The following is an 18,593-nucleotide window of genomic DNA, read 5'->3' on the forward strand; positions in this document are numbered from 1 at the left end:
GCCAAGCACTAAGCAGGGTAACAACAAGTACCATCTTTAAACGTCTTTTGGTATGACGTGGCCACGGATCGAACCCGTACCTTCCGCCTTACAGGCGAACGCTCTACCTCTCGACCACGGAGGAGGTCCAGACGATTTGGAACCTTTACCTTTTAATTTTTTTAACCATGTTACACACCTTGGACATGGGGGTGCGTGAATTAATTTTGGAGACATAGTTCCTCCATGATTGACGCTTATTATGTTTATCAGCACATCGTGCCTTGGCACTTGTAACTTTAACATTATTATTTCAGGGAAATATTTCTCCGCTTTCTTCCTTGTTTGCATTCACACAGTCGGTCTCTGACATGGTGAGATAACACGAAGGAGACGTGATGACGTGACATCTTACCGCTGCATCTTCGTGTCTGTGGTGTGCTGCAGCAGAAGCTCTGTCAGAGACATCATGGCCTGCTTCCTCACCGACAGCGACGGGTCGGCACAGCGCTCCTCCAGTATAGCCAGATCCTAGTCAGTATAAAGAGTTCATGGTGTTGGTTTGTTGTTTTACACCACACACAGCTACATGATAGCAGCTTGTACGTCAGTCAAGACAAGACAGACAAACCAAAACGATCCAAGATGTTGGGGTACAATCAAACAATCAAGTCCACGAGCCAGACCACCAAATTCATTAAGAAGGCAAGCACAGCTTGATGGGGATCAACTCTAACCCAGAATTTCAACAGGGCTCGAGTCAAACGTGCTTGGTTGAGCGTCATAGGCAAATGAGATGCCAAAATGTAAAATCTTACAAGCAGACATTGATAGTGAATGTGAGAGTGAGATGTGTTTAACGCTGCTTTTAACAGTATTCCAGTTATATTATATGTATAATGTGGGAGGAAAGCCCGAAGTGATGCAGGTCTTAGACAGGTGCTGACAAACCTAGAAACATAATCGGGGCGAATCAGGAATCGAACCCACGATCCTAGGTTTCTGGCATGCCCAAGGGACGTAACTCTCCACAGCAATAACCTGACCTGTGCCCAGACAGATGGACAGAGGACAGACAACATGCCACGGCATAACCTCACTGAAACTGAAAGTTTAGAAGAACTACAGTTTTTTACAGAATGAAGCTTAATGTTATTTGGGACCAGCATGAGTGAGTGAGTGAGTATGGTTTTACGCCGCTTTTAGCAATATTCCAGCAATATCACGGCGGGGGACACCAGAAATGGGCTTCACACATTGTACCCATGTCGGGAATCGAACCCCGGTCTTCGGCGTGACGAGCGAACGCTTTAACCACTAGGCTACCCGACCGCGCCGGGACCAGCATGAGATAAGACTGCATGAGACCTACCTCCTTCCGGTAGTCTGGGGCCTCGAAGCGGATCATACACTCTAAGGCCTGCAGAGCTGCCTTCCTCACGTTAACCTTCTGGTCCTGGCTGCGACGCCGCAACATGGAGATGACGCCATCGTCGTCTATCAGGTCTGTACATACACACAGGTTATAGAGATGCCAAACACAAACTGAGACAATCAGGAAAGTCTGGAATGATTGGGTCAAAGTAACTTTTTCAAAAATATTAGAAAAGATTAGCATGATTAGTGTATGGTTGTGATGAAAATAATTCATCATTTGCAATGCATTTCATCACCAACTCCTCAAAATATGTAAACCATCAAGCTGAAAAAGATCCACCGACCAAAGAAGTATGTAACAAATTAGGAGGAATTCCTTTCAATCTGTTAACACCTTTCAGCAATAGAAAACTACACGTGCAGGGCCTCCGTTCCACACAGCGATTCTAGCGCTACGACTGTCGTAAGTCTATCCAAAAGTATGGGACTTACATTCATCTTAGCACTACAATCGCTTTGTGTTTGTGGGTTTGTTTGTTGTTTAACGCCGCACTCTGAAATATTCCACCTATGTGACGTCGGTCTGTAAATAATTGAGTCTGGACCAGACAATCCAGAGATTGATATCATGAGCATTGAGCCACAATGACATGAATGAACCAAGTCAGCAAGCCTGACCACCCAATCCCGATAGTCGCCTCTTTCAACAAGCATTATCAGTGGAACCCATGACTAATCCAGAAACATCATCAGGGAGAATCTGGGCTTCAAACCCATGATAACTGGAATCTGGCACACCACAGACCTGTGAAGATCCGGGGTAGAATAGGTCTTCAGCAACCCATGCTTGCCGTACACTTGCGCATGAAGTCAAACACTGGATTGTTTGGTCCAGACTTGATTATTTCCAGACCGCCATCATATAGCCGGAATAATATAACAACAAATAAACAAAAAAAACATTCCAAAGGGATGCTACTCTGCACAACGAATAGCAGCGCCTCTGAAACACCATTGCCCACTTGCTGACACTAACAAAAGACCAGTCAATAAGTATAATGTGTCTCTCAAAGGTCCTGCTTCCATGATCACAAGCTAAAATCTACTCACTTGCATTGAAGCCAGGGGTCAGTTCAATCTGGTTGAATGGCGTTTTGGCCTGACTGTCCACAATGACCCCATCAGCAGTCTTCTCTGCAGTGGAACCCTCCGCCTCCACTGTCTGGTCGTTCTGATCCGTGGGGGTGCCTTCTGTGTGAGCAACCGTCCTTGTGTCGACCCCCGGGGTGGGGATCAGCCTGACAGGACCACCCAGACGGGGGCCAACTTTTGGGGTGACCATCTCTCTGAGGGTGCTGAGGAGACTTCCGTCACCGGACGACAGCAGATGGGCAAACGCGGAGATCGCCCGCGTCCGAACCCTGTGTCATGCATGGAGTACAGAGGTAAAGTGACCAGGGCTTGAGATCATTTTTTGAGCTAAAGAATACATGTTTGTTTGCTGTTTAACACCACACTCAGCAATATTCAAGCTATATGACAGCAGTCTGTAAATAATCGAGTCTGGACCAGACAATCCAGTGATTGAAATCATGAGTATCGATTCACACAATTGGGATACGATGACATGCAACACTCAAGTCAATGAGTCTGACCACCCAATCCAATTAGTCGCCTCTTACGGCAAGCATGGGTTGCTGAAGACCTATTCTACCCCGATCTTCACGGGTTCAGCATGTGAGACAGCAGAGTCACTTACGTGGGAGCGATATCGGAACACCGGGATATGAGCAGGATAACCAGGAAACGATGTGTTGTGTACAGTGCCTGCTCAGCCGGAACCTCATCTGAAACAAGGAATGATTTTCTTTGTAAATACAAGGTTCATAAAGATATGGAACACTAATTTAACTGTCATTATCAAAGGCTTTTTCAGTTGGGTTCTTAGCCCTAGTCGAGTAAATAATCGAGTTGCACCAGAAATCCAGTCATTGATATCATGAGGATCGATCTACGCAATTGGGATAGGATGACATGCATCAACCAAGTCAGCGAGCTTGATGTTTGTTTGTTTGTTCGTTGTTTAACGCCGCACTCAGCAATATTCCAGCTATATGACGGCGGTCTGTAAAATAATCGAGTCTGGACCAGACAATCCAGTGATTGACTTCATGAGCATCAATCCACGCAATTGGGATCAATGTCATTCATCAACCAAGTCAACGAACGTGACCACCCAATCCCGCTAGTCGCCTTTTACGACAAGCATAGTCACCTTTTACGGCAAGTATGGGTTGCTGAAGACCTATTCTACCCCGGAATCTTCACGGGTCCAGCTAGCTTGACCATCCGATCCCGCTAGTCGCCTCTTAGGACAAGCATAGTCGCCTTTCACGGCAAGCACGTGTTGATGAAGACCTATTTGACCTCAGATTTTTACGGATCACTGTAAATTTAGTAAAATCTAAATATTTTTTACCTTATGACAACAAAAAGAGCGCGGTAAGAGTTCAGTAATTTGAGGAAGGTGACTTGTAAACAAGGTCACATGACGGCGGTGATGGTCCATGCAAAAAACAGGAGTGAAAAGCGCAAACATCTTTATTTCTTCACCCAAGACCATAGCTGAGCGCTGTCTTTTTGTTGTCGTAAGGTAAGCAGTGAATGCATTAAGGAGTAATGCAGGATAAGTAACTAAGAATGAAACTAATGAGAAAATGTGAATGTTCCTTGCTGACATTAAACAATTGTCATCAGAAGATGACAAATCCCAGCCCTGCAATAGCAAAAGGCTCCAGTTCATCCCCTTGTTAATACATTTACCAAGTTTGGATGAATTTTTTTTTACAGTTTTCAAGTTATCATAATCATTTATCATTTCAGAATGATGACATCTAATTGGTTCACATGATCTTGATACTATGTATCCAGGCTGGGAGGGAAAGAAATTTCTAAGCAGAGAATATATCTTTATACCCCGCCATGAAGAAGACAGACTGCAAGTTTATTTCTGCAAAACGATGCATGCTTTTTCCACATCAATGAAAGTCACATGACATGGCCAATGTTAACCTCAACTCAATTGAACAGCTGTTTTGTAACAATTTTGAATTTGTTTCAGTTCTTTTACAAAGACAGATTAAAGCATGTCAGTAAGAGCCTCTGGCTCGTGGTATAAAACCTAACGCAGGACTCATTAAACAACATGTACCAATCATGATACTGCTACAAGTACTAGTTATAATGTATTTCATTCATCAAAAGTTGGTATATTCTGAAGACTTTTGTTTTGTTTGTTTTGTTACGACAGGCCGACCCGTGTTTATACATTTAAAATGGCCTTAATGCAAAGGATCAATTCTGAAGTGTTTGCCATGTATATGGCAGCATTCCAGCAACTCTTCTATCCATGCTGTCACACTCACCCTTCAGCTGTCTCTGGGGAGCCGCCAGCAAGAGGGCAACGACGTCCAGGGACATCACTCGGTTGTTTATCTGAAGGGAATAATCCTCATCATCATCATCATCACTTACATAGCTCACCAACTCCAAATATCATAAAAATCACATCCTTTTCTCGGATACACCTCTCGGCGTGAAGATCTGACAACACCATTGGACGACCGTCAGGTGAAATTCTGATGAACTAGCATCCAACCCACCTCGAAACGTGTCAGTTGTAAGTGCATCTAAGCAATACATTGACAAAACAAAATGTAACACTGGGCGAAAAAAGACAAATGCAGTATGGTAAACCACGAACAAGTATTTTCATTCACTTTCCATACTTAATACCTGCATCTTTTCTTTTTTATTATTACAAAGAGAATCAACTGTTTCTGATACGGCCTTACTTTATTTTAATTAAAAATACTTAAACAACAAGTCTCACTTTTTGATGTTTGCTGAGTCTCTTCATCCACTCCATCATTTTCACATACGCCTCGTCAGGCAGATCCTCGAAAAGAGACACTACTGTCTGGAACACAAAACCAAAAAACCTCCCTATAACACCTCGGGACTTATCTCACAGCTGCCGTACCACTCCCAAGCAAAGTTTATCACATAAACCTTAGTGCCACAACATCATACATGCTGTCTTCAGATCTTTGTTTAGCGGTAGCGAAAACTAAGGTCTGATTTTAATGAGATTGGGTAGAAATTACAAATAAAAGTCTTGTGTTAATGTTATAGTAATGAAAACATACCTGTGCAACTTTGGTCCTGTATTCTGTCTTATCAGGAACCTTTGTACATAGATGCTGTAAGAGATGTGTTGTAGGGGAGATAACTCTCTCATCTCCTTCTTTGATCAAGAACCTGCAACATTATTATTGTTTAGCTCCATGTTAGGCTTAAAAAAATAAAAGAATTGGTTCTTAGGTGGGCGGGTGGTGTTTTTTTCCCTTTTCCTTGCTTGCTCAAACTAGTATGTAACCAAATAAACAGTTATGTACCATCAACCTCAGAAATGACCTCCTTACATTAACAAGCATTCAAAGTCCTATTACTGCCATTGACATAACATGCCATGCACAGTAAAGCAGTGAGTATGTAAAGGGAAGTAACTGTGTGCTATATTGTATCGCATTATGTTTAGGTATTAGGATTTTTATATTTTTTTGAAAATGGAAATAAAAACAAAACATGCAGCAGACTTTATGATGATGCAGGCGGTGCCAGAGAACCAAGACTATTATTGTTTTTAGCCTTAAGGCTGATGATGTCGAAAGACATTTTTGTGGAATTGGGGGTGCACAGAGGAGATTCAGGATTAGAATAAGTCCTCAGCAACCTTTGCTTGATATTAGAGGCCGCTAATGGATGAGGTAGTCTGGCACAGTGTCTTGGTTGATCCTTTGGATTGTGTGTCACCACACTCTGATCATGATCAATCACTGGATTGTCTGACCAAGACTTAACAGGCCGCTGTCATAGAGCTGGAATATTGCTGAGTGTGGCATCAAACAACAGACATTTTGCATGTCAGTTGCCAAAAACTCTGCACAAAAGAAAATAATTGTGCCAAGGAAAGTGATTGTTTTTACCCTGCCTTTGCTAACAAACTCATAAGTGTAGTACAAGTACATAGAAAACATAAAAAAGTTCACACCAAACAGATTTCTCTGGGCCTGCTCAGAGACCAATAATCGCAGCATTTGATAGTAAAAATTTAAATAACAAATTTCCCAATTTCTCAGAGTTTTCAAAAATATGAACATTAAAATCAACAAATTATAAACAATATCATGATTTTGTCCCAATTTGCTTGCCAAGAGTGCCTAGTTTGGAATCCTAGATAAAGCCCTGCAAAATTTGAAACACCATATTCGAGGCATATTTAAAAGTATGATGATATTTGTGGACATGCTCACTTTCAAACCTTCCTTTTCGCAGACAAGTAATTTGAAATTATTTACTAACTAGCACAGTTGAAGTCATCGGAACATACCGTATGAACTTGACCGCATTGTCCCTGGTGTTGACAACAGGCCGAGGGATGTTCTGAGCTATGACAGACTTGTTGTTGCCGATCAACATCAGAACATTCTGCAGCAGGTACTTGAATGTCTGGAACACGTCGATGTCAAAACTATGCCTTAAATCACACATCCTGAATGTGAGCTTAATCCATCAAAAGAGGAAACTTTTGGATACCTTACAGTTTCTTTATAAATAACAAAATGTAAAACAATAGTTATCATTGTGTACTAGCTAAGACTACTAACTCTATTACACCATAGCCATATATTCCTGTTCTGGCTGCCAATCATTGTAAAATCTTTTAAATTTTCAACAGATGTCCTCTTCATTGCCAACATGTCTATTAGTTGTGAGGATAAACCTATCCTTCACAGGAAATGTGACTGCACATGTGCAAGGCCCAGATGTAAACATCAAAATGTTTCTATCACATCTGACCATGTTTGGTTTTATTTCACACTGTTTTCTTTTTAAATAACAAAATGTTAGCAATAGGAAATCCTCAATGGCCACAATTTTATAGCAAACTTCCATGTCTGCAGGGCACCCATTGTATCAAACCCATTGTATCTCCTCAACCATTGTCAACTGAAGTCTTGCTACCATGGTTTCCATGTTTAAACACTAGGACAGGGACAGGTAACTTGGGTGGGTACCAGTACTGAGTAGGACCCCGTTACCCACAGGACTAACCAGACCCAAGGTTAGTCATGTGATATTATATTTTATGACAATAACAATAAAACTCCATGGTTACACTGCAAGTCACTAATGGCGGCATTTCTTCTGACTTTTATATGTTTAATTATTACATATTTATGTTTGGAGCCGATTGGCCCCCTTACAAAAAACAACTAACTTAGAGGGAAATCGGAACGAAATTCAGTCAACCATGTCAACAACTATATTTAGCCTTGTGCCATCCAAAACGTCTCAAAACGAAGATATGGTAGCAAATGTGTCAGGGATGTGTATAACAGAATGGACATAAGATTCACTGGATAATCTAGGATGGCCCATTTATTAAGCCTACTAGTAAAGTGATGTACTTACTGCTGTTGTCATGGAAACAACATGACCGTGGAGAGGAGAGCATATGGCAGTCAGACCCTGAAGAAAGAAATCAGTTGGCATGGAAACAAGCAACTGGAAGTTTATCCTCTATATCTCCAGTTACCTACACTAACCCCTGTGGTTCTCTCAATCTTAAATTTCCCGCCCTTGATTTTCATCAACATTTTAACGACCAATCAAACGTCGAGATACAGAAAAAGAAAATGGGTGAGGTGTAACTCGTATTGCCTAGAAACCAAAGCCACTGCAAGTTTTGATGGACACGAAGACATCCTTTCCATTAATAATTTGTGTGTCAGTCAGTTTTTCCAACATTGAATTGCTCACAAACACTATTGTAGTCAGTGGGACTGGCCGCTATATTCTTGATATCGCCAAGCCAAAATTGAGACTGGTTTGTATCTCGCATTCTGATTGGTCTGTTATACCAAGTAGTGTAGCCAATCAACTTGGCTAAAGGAAATCAAGGACGGGTAAAAATTTGAGATTGTGAGAACCACACAGATGGGTCCAGGGGTTGTGTACGTTTACTGAACTGCAACCCCTGGAGTTATAGAGGATGCAGGTTTAGAGGAATGAAGTCTCTCGGGAACATAAACACTGTGTATAAACATTTAGTATGTGATTGTTAGATGGTTGGTCAACATTTGACTCACACTCACAGCTGAATCTTAGAATATATATTTTAGAAAATAGTACGGGAACACGACTGTTGAGATGATGTGTGCTCCCAATTTACCTTGTACATAAAAGCCGAAAGAAATTGAGAGATGAAAGGTAGTGAGGACTAAAAATAGTTTCAGGGAGGAGAATGGAAACGTTTTTGCAATGGAGCGTGGTCCATAATTTGGGGGTGTTTATGGGGGAAGCCATCAGATTTGAACAAATTTGTGGTCTCTAAAAATTGCGGAAGATTCTCATCCCTGTCATTTGATCATGATCAATACTTCAGTTTGTATACACTACGTTCTTCCATCCCCTGTGAATACATACGGCTGCTCTGTGGTTTTGTCTCAATTTGTAGCGTTTTATAGTCACTATTTCTGTGAGTTATAGACAGGTCTCAGTTTACCCATGAAACGTGTAATGTAATGGTGATGGAATATTTAATGAGAAATGTCTTACCTTGTACGCCAAGCAAGCAGGAGACATGTGATTTGGTCTGGGCCTGTAACACATGACAGTGAGCAGAAAAATAGGAAAACTAGGTCAACACATGTTGGTTGGTTGGTTTGTTGTTTAACGCCGCACTCAGCAATACTCCAGCTATATGACGGCAGTCTGTAAATAATCAAGTCTGGACCAGACAATCCAGTGATTGACATCATGAGCATCGATCCATGCAATTGGGATATGATGACATGCATCAACCAAGTCAGCGAGCCTGACCACCCAATCCCATTAGTTGCCTCTTTTGACAGGCATAGTCACCTTTTACGGCAAGCATGGGTTGTTGAAGACCTAATCCACACCGGATCTTCACAGGTCAGGTCAACACATGTGCACTAATCTAAGATATGCAGGATTTTACCTTGACTTACAAAAGGGGGGGTTCAGGGGACCCCGAGTAATTAATTTTAAGGGTCCTTGCAGGAAATATGAGAGTCCTGTAAAGTAATGAAATGGTGTAGTGTACGTTTAGATAATTACTTTACAGTGGTCATGATTGATGGGTGAAATAACAGACACCCATAACTGCTCTTGATGCGCTGAAGTATGTTATAACTGTTATTATGTGTTACACAGGACACAGTATAATTGTTTTTCTCCATCAGTTCTCTACATTTGTGCATCGTGTAAAACCCTGATATGAACTTGAGCAGAATGGTAAATTTTACAATAAATTGTGTATTTGTATACTTATCCTTTTTTCATTTCTCATTCTTCTTTTGATCCAAAGTGGAAACATGCCTAAACAAATGTTTCCAGCTTGGAAAAAAAACAATACACCTGAACACAGCTAGCATCACTATAGTCGCCTCCCAACAATCTGGGTCAGGCACATTGTCATGCCGGTCGACCTACACGATGAACACATGATTTCTGTGATAAGTGGACCTATTTTAATTCAGAATCCCCTCAGGGTGCTATGGAGGCAAATGGGTCCCAGTTATTTATCATGGAGAGATGAGGTGAAGTGAAATGGGGTTTAACGACGCGTCCAAGATTATTGCAGTTATGTAGCGATGTGCATGCACCTGTGTGTGTGGCCACTTGTACTAGTCCAAACTGATGCCTATTTATCATGTTTATAGTGCTAGCACACTGAGATACACCACAGTTTCACATGGATACCCCAGTCAGACACAGTACACCGACTCAGAGCCAACCAGTCATTGTTTTAGCCCCTTAATGCCGAGCGCCAGACAGGGTAACAACAAGTACCATCTTTTAGCATCTTTTGGTATTGCGCAGCCGGAGATAGAAACCCCCGACCTTCCGCTCTCCAGGAGGGGGCTCTACCACTAGACCACGGAGGCGGTCTATGGAGATATGAAAGCTGAGGTAATCAAGGATATCTTACCAGCTGCCAAACTGTGTGGTGATGAGATCCCCGTCCATCCGAGATATTTCTGCCAGAACCATTATGGTGTGATGGGCTGTCGACTCAGAGGACTTGAGAGAGAATGTCTCCAGTAGAGCAACAAGGTCCTGGGACATAATAAAATATTGTCATGCATCTGGAATTTCTTTTCTGTGTAATATCAATGTGTAATAATAATATTCAACAATAGCTGTGTTTAACATTGTTCTGAACAGTAGTTCATTTTCATCACAGTAGTCTCGTGACCAGACATGTTGTGATGTGACCAAACATGCAGTCATGGTGTGATGTGACTCATCAAGACACCAGGGTGTGATATGACCCAACATGACACCAGAGTGTGATGTGACCCAACATGACACCAGAGTGGGATATGACCCAACATGACACCAGGGTGTGATATCACCCAACATGACACCAGGGTGTGATGTGACTCATCAAGACACCAGAGTGTGATGTGACTCATCAAGACACCAGGGTGTGATATGACCCAACATGACACCAGGGTGTGATGTGACTCATCAAGACACCAGGGTGTGATATGACCCAACATGACACCAGAGTGTGATGTGACCCAACATGACACCAGAGTGTGATATGACCCAACATGACACCAGGGTGTGATATCACCCAACATGACACCAGGGTGTGATGTGACTCATCAAGACACCAGAGTGTGATGTGACTCATCAAGACACCAGGGTGTGATATGACCCAACATGACACCAGGGTGTGATGTGACTCATCAAGACACCAGGGTGTGATATGACCCAACATGACACCAGGGTGTGATATGACCCAACATGACACCAGGGTGTGATATGACCCAACATGACACCAGTGTGTGATATGACCCAACATGACACCAGGGTATGATGTGACTCATGAAGACACCAGAGTGTGATGTGACCCAACATGACACCAGGGTGTGATATGACACCAGGGTGTGATGTGACTCATGAAGACACCAGAGTGTGATATGACCCAACATGACACCAGGGTGTGATGTGACCCAACATGACACCAGAGTGGGATATGACCCAACATGACACCAGGGTGTGATGTGACCCAACATGACACCAGGGTGTGATGTGACTCATCAAGACACCAGAGTGTGATGTGACTCATCAAGACACCAGGGTGTGATATGACCCAACATGACACCAGGGTGTGATGTGACTCATCAAGACACCAGGGTGTGATATGACCCAACATGACACCAGGGTGTGATATGACCCAACATGACACCAGGGTGTGATATGACCCAACATGACACCAGGGTATGATGTGACCAAACATGACACCAGGGTGTGATGTGACTCATGAAGACACCAGAGTGTGATGTGACCCAACATGACACCAGAGTGTGATATGACCCAACATGACACCAGGGTGTGATGTGATCTGATATGACCCAACATTACACCAGGGTGTGATATGACCCAATATGACACCAGGGTGTGATGTGACTCATCAAGACACCAGGGTCTGACATGACCCAACATGACACCAGGGTTTGATGTGACCCAACATGACACCAGGGTGTGATGTGATCCAACATGACACCAGGGTGTGATATGATCTGATATGACCCAACATGACATCAGGGTATGATGTGACCCAACAAGACACCAGGGTGTGATGTGACTCATCAAGACACCAGGGTGTGATGTGATTCAACATGACACCAGGGTGTGATATGATCTGATATGACCCAACATGACACCAGGGTGTGATATGATCTGATATGACCCAACATGGCACCAGGGTGTGATATGACCTGATATGACCCAACCAGACATCATCGACTGACCTGAAGCAGGTCCTTCATCATGGCGTGGAAGCGAGCCACCTCCCTCGGTGTCAACTCCTCCTCTTCCACCCCCTCCTCCTCATCGTCATCAGGGAACTCAGAGATGTTGAAGTGCTGAAGTTATATTACAATCCATGATACAATACAAAGATCAGGTCTTACATTTTACAGATGTTTGTGGGAGACGTTCGGAAGCTACTACAACACAGGCTAGTGTCAACATCCTTGTGTCATGCAGGACTGTGCACACAACTATCTTATTTTTCCTGACAATGGAAAGGATGTATACTAATGCAGTGGTAGTTACGATTGCCTTAGATCAAAGATCACTTAAATGAAACAGAGCGATTGTGAGACATCAAACTGAGGTATTCATACAGATGAGTGAATTTATGAAAAATAAAACAAAAGTGGTTGAATGTGTGTTTTGGGAAATGACAAGTGTATACTTTAACCACAAGGCTTCCCAACTATCATACCCACGAAAACATACTGATAATCTTAAGTTTAAACAACACATCCTACACTCTATGAATGAGTTTTGAAAACAACCACGGGTGACCGACCGTGTTCTCTGCCGAAGTCTTCCTGCCTCTCTTGGCGCCACGCCCCTTCCTGCTCCTCTGGCTGCTTTGGCTGCTCTGGCTCCTTGATGCGGATGGCGAAGCTCGTTTCCTTTTGCATGTTCCTGGAATGCATCGTCATATTTAGGTGAAGGGGGGCAGTTGAAAAGAAGAAGGAAAGAGTGCACACTACATATTGACTGACATTGACCATATTCATGACAACTTCTAACAACACTGTAAATGTAGAGACATGTAACATGGCCTGTAGAACAGGGTTAAACCTAAACACAAAACCTTTACTAATACGGGTAAAGATAAAATGCCCTTGTAAAGTTAAGGCAATGAGGAAATTTGGAAATTTTTACTAGCCCACAGGAATTTGTTCTAGTCCAGGGCCTGTACAATACAATAAAAGAAGTAATTCAGACCCCTCCTTTATATCCTTTGTATCATGCTTATGTCATGTATGTATTTATACAAGGTTATTAATAAACAATTCTGGCATCTTCCTTTGTAAGTATTTCTGGAATTATATAATCATGTACTACAATGTGAAAATTGATGAAACAAAAATAAATAGTGGCTTACAAATATAAATAGGATACTTAAGTTAACATACATGTATCTCATCCTTTCTTATCTTTGGATAAAGAGTGAGTGAGTGAATATGGTTTAATGCCGCACTTAGTCACATTTCAACACTATAACAATAGTGAACACCACAATTGCACAAATGGACTTCACTGTTCACACACCATACCATGTGTGGAATCAAACCTGGACCTTTAACATATTTAAGTGCTTTAGCCACTGGGCAACCCAACTCCCTGATCTAGGAACAGTGAAGACAATACTAACCAAGTTTATTCCAGAGCTTGAAGACATCCACAGCCTTGATGAACAGCTCTGGACTGTACACCTTGAAGGCGCCGCTGCCTGGTGACAGAAACACAGTTTGAAACACTACTGCATGGAACAGTTTGTAACCCCTAGTCCAAGTTCAAAGCAAATGTTTAATATGTTGATCTACCTAACCTAGCTAAGTTTGTCTCTATTGTCTGGATTAACGATCACACCACGAAACTTCTAGGAGCTTACTATCTTCATTATTCTAATAACTAAAATTAGGGGTGACTATTGGTCTGGAAATCACTATTGAGATAACTATTGATATTGAAAGAAACTATTGCGATAACTATTGATATTGCAAGCAACTATTGAGATAAATATCGATAGTTTTCAGTGTATCATTTTAGATGGATTTTAGAGTTGAATTAAACCTTGGAACTGAAGTTTCCTTTGAATGTGATAAACATGGCTATTGCAAGTTATGTCGCTACTATGTCCCTCATACTGACCAATCAGATTACACAGGAAAGCAAAGTTAAGGGTTGTTTTGTTGCCTGACGCCGCACCAGCTATATCATGTATATGACAGTGGTCTCTAAATAATCGTGTCTGGACTTCAAGGTATCGTCTGGCTGTCTACAAATTTTAAACCTTATCAAGACATCGTCCATCATGTCCATCAATAAACTGAGGTATAAAAATGTCATCACGATACAAGCATAGTGATGACAATGGCTGCTGTAGTTTAACATATCTGACAATAGCCTTCCCAAGGACAACTTTGAGGAAGAGAGCCGAGGTGGAACTTGCAAGAGCGACAAACTGTTTACCTGGCACACTGACAAGCTTGAAATAGGTGGCAGCAGACAAGATGGCTGCTGCTCTCTGTTCAGAGTTGGATGTTAACTGTGGAGGTGACAGGACATGATAATCAGGATAATATAACAGACATTTAAAAAACAATTCTGAGAGAATCATCCATATCATCCCTCAAATACTGTATCAGCTTAGCATTACTTCATGTAACCATGAAATTAAGAATCAAAGTTAAGGGCCTGATAACCCTAATCATGCTTATACATTGAAAAGTTAAAATTTGTGGTAGTCCCTAAATTCAAATACAGTAAACAATGTTCATAACAAACACGCTTAAAACGAACTGACGGATATAACGAACTAAAATTGATGGTCCCTTTGAGTTTGTTATAACTGTAGTTTACTGTACTTCCATGGACATGATGGATAACTAAAAACTGAAAGGACACAAAGACACCCCGTAATTTCAAAGAAAGTTACCTCAGGAGTCAATCGAGTGAGTGAGTTGCGTTCAACGCTGTGTGTCAGTTTTATCATGTTTATGTGGGAGAAAACCTGAAGTGATGCAGGTCTTAGGTGCTTCCTACTTTCATGAAACCCACGAGCAAGAGCATGGAGCCAGAAACATAACCAGGGCGAACTGGGATTCAAACCCACAATCACAGGTTTCTAGTGTGCCCAAGGGACGCAACTCTGCACATCCAATTGAGGCATCTTAGATGTCAAGTAAGACAAGTTCTATGGATGAACAACTTCTTCATTACAATTAGTGCAACGTTTCGGTGTAGATCCTAACACCTTTATCAAGCAAGTGATAAAGGTGTTAGGATCTACACCGAAATGTTGCACTAATTGTAATAAAGAAGTTGTTCATCCATAGAACTTGTCTTACTTCATCACACCAACTTCTAAATGCCACTGAAAGAAGTTATCTTAGATGTCAATCGAACTTTTACTGAATCACAATCTGAAGAATATACTGCAACTACTCCTAGTTACCAGTGGATTCATACCTTACAACCACTATCTATGAGATATCCCAACACAGCAATGATGGCCTTCACGGAAACATCATTCTCCACCAGCACAGTCCAGAAACCTGTAAGTTGGAGTAACATCTGTTGTCAGAAGAAATCAATGAAATATCTTGTTGGTATTCTTTTGTTTGTTTTTTTTGTTGTTCAAAGCCGCACTCAGCAATATTCCAGCTTTTTGATGGCGTTCTGTGTAAACAATCGAGTCTGGATCAGATAATCCATTGATTGACATCATGAGCATCAATCCACACAATTGGGATACGATGATATGCATCAACCAAGCTACCGAGCCTGACCACCCGATCCCGTTTGTCGCCTCTTACGACAAGCATAGTCGCCTTTTACCGCAGGCATGGGCTGCTGAAGACCTATTCTACCCCGGATCTTCAAGGGTCATTGGTATTCTTGTGCAAGGGTCCTTTGTATGCATATTTGTTGAAACAGGTCACTATAAGTGGGAATAAGCAGGGTTAGATACTGCAACTACAGGGTTTTAGACTGGTTCAGTTTCAGTGGTCATGACTGACTGTCATCCAAAATATGAAAAGTTGTTTTTCAAATTATTTGGTGATAACCAGAGCTCTAGATAAGCTTTTGGTGTTGTGGGTATTTTACCCATGCATGTAAAACAATCTGTAATATACACAAGGAATTAAAGCCTGTCGTGTTTGTTTTTTGTTGTTTAATGCCAAAACTAAGCGGTCATTTGTATGAATTTGACAAATATTTCAGCAATGATTATAAGAATGGCATCGTAAGATATGGATGATGACTTAGCATGCTCACTTATATAATGGCTGCCTTACCCTCTCCTGTGTTGACTTCTTTCTGCACCAGCCAGTCAGATAGAAGTGACTTGAACTCCTCCAGCTGTTTTGTGAAATAACTATTGGACTGGAATTCTTCCCTGATGTCCTCTGATAGGGCGTCGATCTCGGTGAAGTCATTGTCCCACACACCCTTCACCCAGTCTGGAATGAGTTTACATGTTTTTTTACAACTAAAGATAAACATTGAAGAAACATTATGACTGGCCATTAATAGTGGCAACATACATCAATGTATCAGTGGATCACGATGGTTAATATTGACAGTTGTAAATATTATCATCCATTGTGCCATACTTGACCATGTTGACACTGTCAACTGTAAATCATCAGTGTGCCAGGTATTTGGCAATTCTGTCTATGAAAAAGATGGCTTATGCATCTCAGATAAGAAGACATGCAAGTATCGTGATACAGATACGTATCGGATTGTGAGCAAGGTATTGTGATACATGATATTGAACAGTTGGTGTATCACCCCAACCCTACTGTGGCCATGCGCACCCAGCATGCTCACTTGGCCCGATGAGTTTAACAATATTCACAAGTTCTAGATGTTCAGACTGCAAGTGCTACAGAAATATTTCTTTAGCAATTTCATGTAAAAAGGCAAGTGTGAAAAGGTTAACTCCAATAATTGTAGCTTTAAATATATTATATGGTTCCTTTGTCTTTGACTGGGCATTAAATGACTGAGGTGTCAGACACTTTGCAGTGACAAACTTCTTTTTCCCCACAGGCCCCTGAAGCAGGATAGTGATTTGACTGAAACTCAGGACCCAGTTAAAATTAAGAAAGCTTGCTGTAACATAAAGTAGATGGCCCGTCTGGCTATTCAAAATTCACCCCTTCTCTGTCTATATTTCATTTTTTTAAATGGACACTGCTCATGAATCATGTAAGTTTGATGAGAAAATATTTGGGGGGATGAAGTTGTGTGAATGGTTAATTCAAAGATCATCTCATTCAACGACACAACCGGCGGTCACTTTAGAATGTTCTGTACAACAACAACATCTTTATTGGCTCGTAAAATCGCCACAAAATGAGGCAAAGAGAAGCCAAGATTTAATCTCAGAGTGCAGGAAATAACATTTTAGGGGTGAGAAGTTGGTGTCCCCCTGGGTAACTCAGTTGTTACGAACATTTAGGTTTAGGCCAGTTAGTTTGGAGAAGGGCTAACTTTTGAAAGGAGCAAGTCCTGGCTACATACGATTTTGTTAAATGTAGGTCCATATAAACAGACAAGGTATTTCACTCGCCATCTTTGCCAAAGTATTTTACATTATATATAGTCCAGTAACAGAACATTTTCATGAAAATATAGGAAACCACAGTCAGCATCCAAGACGAAAGACTTCCGCCCATAACACACACACACACACGCACACCCCACCCCCAAATATATATACTTGGAAGAAACACACTATATGTAAATTATATATAACATTTATTGGGGGGTACCGGCGGCCGGAAGTCTTTCCTCTTAGCATGCTTACTAGGCCTAGTTTGAAGCCTTTCCTACCTAAGTGTTAGGTCTACAACCCCTGCAGCACAGTATCAGAATACGTGTCTGATACCTGTGTAGTGGTAAATTCAGGGTTCCTTGTGACTTTGGTTCGCAATTTGTAACAAATGTGCATATGTATTTCAGAAACATTCTGTTAAATTTCCGTATACATGTTAGGTATAAATGTCTTCATGATCTGTCAACGTTTGGTCAATATTAATTTTATCAACAAACAAGCTGTCATGGACTTGAGAGAAACATATCCTATGAAATTCTGGACATAGGAACGTGTATCGACATGGGAAATGTAGTTTATCCTAGGTACATCGAATTTAAATGATTTCGAGGGAATACATTGGTAATCACCTTCGGAAACCAGGGTAATTGGAAGCGCAGTAGCGACTTCCACAGTCCGCACAATATCCGCCATTTTTCAATTTTGCCGCTATTTCACCCACTTCCGTCTATTGTTTAAAAAGAACACTAAATACGAAAGTTGATTTATAGATAAAATTAATATTAACTCTGATGAATAGGTGATACATCTAATTAATTCTAAAACTGTCAATGCCACCGTATATTTGTGAATTTAATACTACTGGAGTAAACTTCTCCGTTAACCGTAACAGTAAAATATCAGATTAAAAACGGGCACTTGCTACCCTAAATCTAGAACGAAACGAAAGAAAATATTGATTGGCTACACGGGACACACC

At 41.4% G+C, this 18,593-nt stretch overlaps 1 protein-coding gene across 1 annotated transcript in view; it reads right to left on the minus strand.

Annotated features, from left to right (window-relative positions):
• LOC139462061 (condensin-2 complex subunit D3-L-like) overlaps positions 1–18,307 on the minus strand; it is a 49,707-nt gene extending 31,400 nt beyond the window's left edge. Inside the window, exons 1-18 of the mRNA XM_071243563.1 lie at positions 18,244–18,307; positions 16,347–16,511; positions 15,517–15,602; positions 14,518–14,593; positions 13,697–13,774; positions 12,839–12,960; positions 12,273–12,386; positions 10,439–10,566; positions 9,040–9,082; positions 7,894–7,950; positions 6,809–6,927; positions 5,565–5,676; positions 5,249–5,335; positions 4,782–4,851; positions 3,116–3,203; positions 2,467–2,777; positions 1,352–1,485; positions 395–510 (exon numbers count right to left, since the gene is read on the minus strand). Of these exons, the coding sequence (XP_071099664.1) occupies positions 395–510; positions 1,352–1,485; positions 2,467–2,777; positions 3,116–3,203; positions 4,782–4,851; positions 5,249–5,335; positions 5,565–5,676; positions 6,809–6,927; positions 7,894–7,950; positions 9,040–9,082; positions 10,439–10,566; positions 12,273–12,386; positions 12,839–12,960; positions 13,697–13,774; positions 14,518–14,593; positions 15,517–15,602; positions 16,347–16,511; positions 18,244–18,307 (1,970 nt within the window). The remainder of the gene's footprint in view (positions 1–394; positions 511–1,351; positions 1,486–2,466; positions 2,778–3,115; positions 3,204–4,781; positions 4,852–5,248; positions 5,336–5,564; positions 5,677–6,808; positions 6,928–7,893; positions 7,951–9,039; positions 9,083–10,438; positions 10,567–12,272; positions 12,387–12,838; positions 12,961–13,696; positions 13,775–14,517; positions 14,594–15,516; positions 15,603–16,346; positions 16,512–18,243) is intronic.
• Between the last annotated feature and the right edge of the window lie 286 nt (positions 18,308–18,593).

The sequence above is a fragment of the Haliotis cracherodii genome, unplaced genomic scaffold, assembly GCF_022045235.1.
Source record: "Haliotis cracherodii isolate W230 unplaced genomic scaffold, xgHalCrac1.p SCAF_15, whole genome shotgun sequence".
NCBI lineage: Eukaryota > Metazoa > Mollusca > Gastropoda > Lepetellida > Haliotidae > Haliotis > Haliotis cracherodii.